The following is a 4851-nucleotide window of genomic DNA, read 5'->3' as shown; positions in this document are numbered from 1 at the left end:
TTTCTTCTTCTTTTTCTTAGAAAGCTAATCAAACAAGAGAAAATGACTTTTTATGAATTTTCTTCTACTTTCATTATAATATTCTTTCTAACCAAACAATAGAAAGAATATCATTTTCTTTTCTTTTTCTTTTCCTTTCTTTTTACTATTCTTTCTAACCAAACAATAGAAAGAATATCATTTTCTTTTCTTTTTCTTTTCCTTTCTTTTTACTTTCTCTTTCCTTTTCTTTTCTCTCGAATATCATTTTCTTTTCTTTTTCTTTTCCTTTCTTTTTACTTTCTCTTTCCTTTTCTTTTCTCTCCCTTACTCTCAAACCAAACATAGCCTAAGAGTTTAATGAAACATATGCAGCTACAAAAACAGAGTGTTCCAAATCGAGCTGGCTACATTTAATTGCATGACAGATTGACAATCATTCTCTAAACCATGTCTCAGAAATTCTAGAACAAAAAGCACAAAAGGTGATGTAAGAAGTTGACGTTGATATTACACTAATATCACCCATTCAGCAGAGAGCATATGAAAGATATGTGCTATCTTCCAAAAGAAAACCAAGAAAAGATATTGGAATATGTTGAAAGAAATGAAAAGCCTCTCTTTACTAGTTTGGCCTCTTCAATTTACACAGTCACATTCTCCGTAAAGCAGAATGTTACATATCTGATGCGATGAAGGGATACCTACAGTCTAATAATACAACAAATTACATAAATATCCAAGTTATCAGACATCAACTGCATCAACAGGAAGAGACTTAGTTCTATTGAGGCAGTTTGGTAGAATTGATCCATTTGCATAGAAATTCTTCGCTGTGAATTGCTCGGGACACTCGTCAACATTCGCCTCACAATCTTGATCCCTTTGGGCTTCCAGATTTGGGCAGCTCGAGAAAACTAAGCTCCGATTAGCGCTCATCAGTTTTTCTTCAAACACTTGTAATCGTGTATCTGAAGAAGAACAATCTCTATTTTGCACGTCTGGAGAGGGATGCCGAACTCTTCTTGATCCTCCCAATTGTCGATTTTTATGATCTCTTAGTTCTATCTGATACTTAGCCTTGAGCCATCTCAGCTCTTGACGAATCTCATTCTCATAATCATCAGACAAATTTGTGTCCAGATCTCCCATAGATTTTATAGTTCGACTATGTTCATCATCTGGACCTTCAAAATCTTCATCAGAGTGTGCTTGAGAGCAAACATCAGGCTCATCAGATTGACTAGTAGATAGTCCAGGTGCTCCTTCCATCATACACTGCTCCTCGGACCCCTCCATTTGATATGAAATCTCCTCAAATCGCCCGTGCATTGCTGCACACTCAAGGTTAGAACAATTAACTGACTGAATGTTACCAAAGCCCTGAGCTTTTGAAATGAAATCGAGAAGTGAACCACAAGACGATACGTTTGAAGCGCAATGCCCACATAAGCCATCATTTGCAGGAGCAAATCGTGGAGTTTCAGCTATACCAGGCCCTGGCTCCCATTCTGGGACTAAAGAAGATACTTCATCATCGATCATTTCTGCTATTCTAGTCACATCATAATCTATTATATCCAATTCTGCTACCATTTCGGTTGCTACACTTAATGCAGTATCAGTCTCAATGTCGAAAGGAAAGTAAATATTTCTAACTCTTCCTGCCAAAAAAAAAAAAGGTTATATAAGCAATTGGAGTCCAAATACTAGTCGGGAAAAAAATCTTCATTTGCTTATTACCATCTTTATCTGAGATCCTAAGTCGAAGAAAGATGCCACCCTCTTCTTTCCTTCTCCCCTTGATTGTTATATCTACATTAGCAATTGGCTCATCCTCATGGTTGTTGAAGAGATCTATTCCATGAGTAGAAATATCAACACCATCATAATCCCATTCATTCCCTGATTCACTTTGATGCTGAATCTCATCAGCATAACCATTAACAAAGCCACTAGAATTAAAGAGATCGAAAGAGGGTTGCCTAAATAAAATTCCCATATCACTAATATCTCCCTTGCTACACTCAGGAGCATGATCATCAATTTGAAGAAAAGGGTCTTCTAAAAGCTCCCTCGCTGAGAGTCGCCTTGAGACTGTAGCCAAGCATTTATCAACAAATCCTCTCACTTCAGGATCTTCAACTCGGTACAAAGCATCGGGCTTAGTCCCCTAGATATCGAAAGTAACTTGACTCAATATGCTTATAGTGTAAGTATAACTAATTCGACATGAAATTTGAAATCCAGGGATCTTACTGAAACAACTTTCTTATAGATTTGTGCCGGGTGTGTGCATTCGCTATAAGGATACTCAAAGGTGACCATTTCAAGCACGCACATCCCGAAAGAATAAATGTCAACTAATTCGTTGTATTCCTCTTCATAGACCTCAGGAGCCATGAATTCAGGAGTCCCTGTCAATTTCAACAATACCCATCTAAATCTATCCAAGCATAATCTAATTCGGGTTGTAACTTCGAATCAGATGATGAGGATTGTGAGCTTACCGACACAATGCACAGCATGAGATTTGCGAAGAATTGCGGCGAGGCCAAGATCGCCGATCTTGACCTCCCCTTGATTGCCATTTATGAAGATGTTATCGCACTTGAGATCTCTATGAATAACAGGTGGATCGTGACTATGGAGATAAAGAAGACCCTTTAAGATTTGCCTGCACCAGTGCTTAACTGCTCTAATATTGACCCTCCTATGCTTCTGCCTATACCTATTATTAACCGGGAAAAATTAACAAAATTTCCTCGACAAACTTAACAAAAATCTGAGGGGGTTGGGGTTGCTTACTGTCTGAGAGTGCCGGAGGTGAACATCTCAGTGACAAAATTGATATTTCTCTTTGATGTGTCAACCCAAGACGTGTAGAATTTCATGATGTTCTTATGATTGAGAGTCTTGAGGAGGTGGATCTCACAATAGAGCCTCTCAAGATCTTCAGGGCTCTGTAAGAAATCATAAAGCTTCACTTGGTTCCAAGCAACCTCAATCCCTTCATACTCATCAAAGGCTCTATACCTGAAAAACAATTAAAAAGACCCATATGAGAAAAATCATTGAATCAAGTAAAATCTCAGTAGAAACAAAAAAAAAAAAAAAAATTGTGAAATGGGCAAAAGGGGGAAGGGGGGTAGCTTACACTATTTTTGAAGCACCCTTGCCAAGGATTTCATTGTACTGCACAGGTAAGACTCATAATTAGGCAAAATCAAAGGAGACCCATGAAGCGAAAATAGTGAGGCAAAGCTATATGGTTTCGAGAGTACCCTGCCATATCTCCCTGTGGGATCAACTTCAACAAATTCAGGGATATCTGATTCCTGATTCATTCTATTTTTAGAAGACCATTTAGATGAGGTGGAGATTTTTTGAAAGGAAAATGAGAGAGAAATAGATCAAGAGGGCAAGTGATTCCTGCGGTAGGTATGAGGGGGGAGAGAGAGAGAAGTTGAAGATGGGAAAATTAAGAGGAGAGAGAGGAGCAAGGGGACAAGTCTGTCCAAATCCTGCTAACAATGTTACAACCCTCTTGCGCAGCGAAGCCAAGGGCCGAACTTAGTTTAGTTTTTTTCGTTTTTTTCAAAACATAAATCCGATTGAGAGAGAGATACCGACCATCTGTATTTTTTTCAGTACAAAAGGAGGACAAATTGGAGGGACTCCTCTCTCTCTCTCTCTCTCTCTCTCTCTCTCATCTCCACATCTTCTATTAACTTTCACTCACTCTCACGTGCAGCTGTAAAAACCCCGCACAGCTTTCTGAACCTCACATGGAAAGAGGACCGGCTTTTTGTTGGCTACTTCAATATAAAATTTTTTACATATGTACCCTTAAGTTTATGTATTTACAAAGATATGCTTCAACTTACAAATTTACCCTTTGTTTTCTTACATGTATCCATGACTCTTAGCATCCTATTAGAGAACCAAAGTGAATAATATTCTTTTTTTCTACTAAAAAATATTTTTTGAATATGATTGAATTGTTTCTTTATTTTTCCCTCTAGTTCTCCACTTCCTTTATGTGGTCAGGACAAGACCAAATCCAGACTTCATTTGATTCAAATTCTTAGAGCGACCCTAGAGAGAACAAGGAGAGTGAGATTCTTGAGAGAGAAATAGTAAATTAAAATTAAAATTTTTTATGCTTTTTAAAGGGAGGAGAAGAAATTTATTAAATAGCATTTTTGTCCTCGTTTCTAGATTTTTGAAATAATCAAGTAAGGGGGTGTTTGTTTCACTTTTTTTTATAGGATGAATTTCAAGTTTTGGGATGTAAAAAAGGGTTTTTGGGGGTTTTGGTATTCCATAAACATTGTTTGTTTAAAAAAAATTAGGATATTGAATCCCAAAACATAAAAACTAATTTATTTTAGGATTTGTAAAACCCTCTTCTTCAGCTAGGATGTGGGCTGATTTCTGACAACAAGCGCCAGCTCATTTCTTTATCACCCTCCGAAAACCTAACTACCCTCATTCCCATCACCGCTTCAGTTCTTTCTCCCTCCTCTTTTACCCGCCTCCTCTATTTCCCGCTACCCTATTTTACATGCCGCCTCCTCTTCTTGTTCCTGTTCTTACCCACCACCGTCGGTCGTCACGTGGTTCTCACATGTTGATCCTTCGGCGTCGCAGTCAGCGTCGAGGGAGGCGGAGCCTTCGGCGGAGGCGGCAGGGGATGATTCAAGAACGGTGGAGTCGATCCTGAGGAGGGATCGGGCGATGGCGGCCGTGAAGACGACGACGATCGCTGTTAGGATTTCGGTGACTGTTCTTTGCTTGATCTCGTTCTCGGTCAAGGCTGGCCCTGGGGTAAGCCCACCAAGCCCCGGGGCTGGGGCAACCCAGGGCCGG

The 4851-nt window shown here is 39.2% G+C and overlaps 1 protein-coding gene across 1 annotated transcript; it reads right to left on the bottom strand.

Moving 5' to 3' along the window:
* LOC109833810 (probable serine/threonine-protein kinase WNK9) lies at window positions 547-3628 on the bottom strand. The gene is made up of 7 exons (XM_020401637.1): window positions 3264-3628; window positions 3137-3174; window positions 2788-3015; window positions 2490-2710; window positions 2239-2396; window positions 1723-2152; window positions 547-1643 (listed from the first exon to the last, which is right to left on the bottom strand). The coding sequence occupies exons 1-7, from the start codon at window positions 3324-3326 to the stop codon at window positions 727-729; spliced, it is 2055 nt and encodes a 684-aa protein (XP_020257226.1). The 5' UTR covers window positions 3327-3628; the 3' UTR covers window positions 547-726.

The sequence above is a fragment of the Asparagus officinalis genome, chromosome 3, assembly GCF_001876935.1.
Source record: "Asparagus officinalis chromosome 3, Aspof.V1, whole genome shotgun sequence".
Classification (NCBI taxonomy): domain Eukaryota; kingdom Viridiplantae; phylum Streptophyta; class Magnoliopsida; order Asparagales; family Asparagaceae; genus Asparagus; species Asparagus officinalis.
Note: the sequence above shows the minus strand (reverse complement) of the source record. Positions and strands in the feature narration are given on the sequence as shown.

Excerpts from the sequence above, each read along its gene's own strand:
- LOC109833810 (XM_020401637.1), bottom strand. The coding sequence starts at position 3,326 with ATGAATCAGGAATCAGATATCCCTGAATTTGTTGAAGTTGATCCCACA. Across the intron at positions 2,153-2,238 it reads TCTATAAGAAAGTTGTTTCA|GGGACTAAGCCCGATGCTTT; the intron begins GTAAGATCCCTG and ends TTCGATATCTAG. Across the intron at positions 1,644-1,722 it reads TAGGATCTCAGATAAAGATG|GAAGAGTTAGAAATATTTAC; the intron begins GTAATAAGCAAA and ends TTTTTTTGGCAG.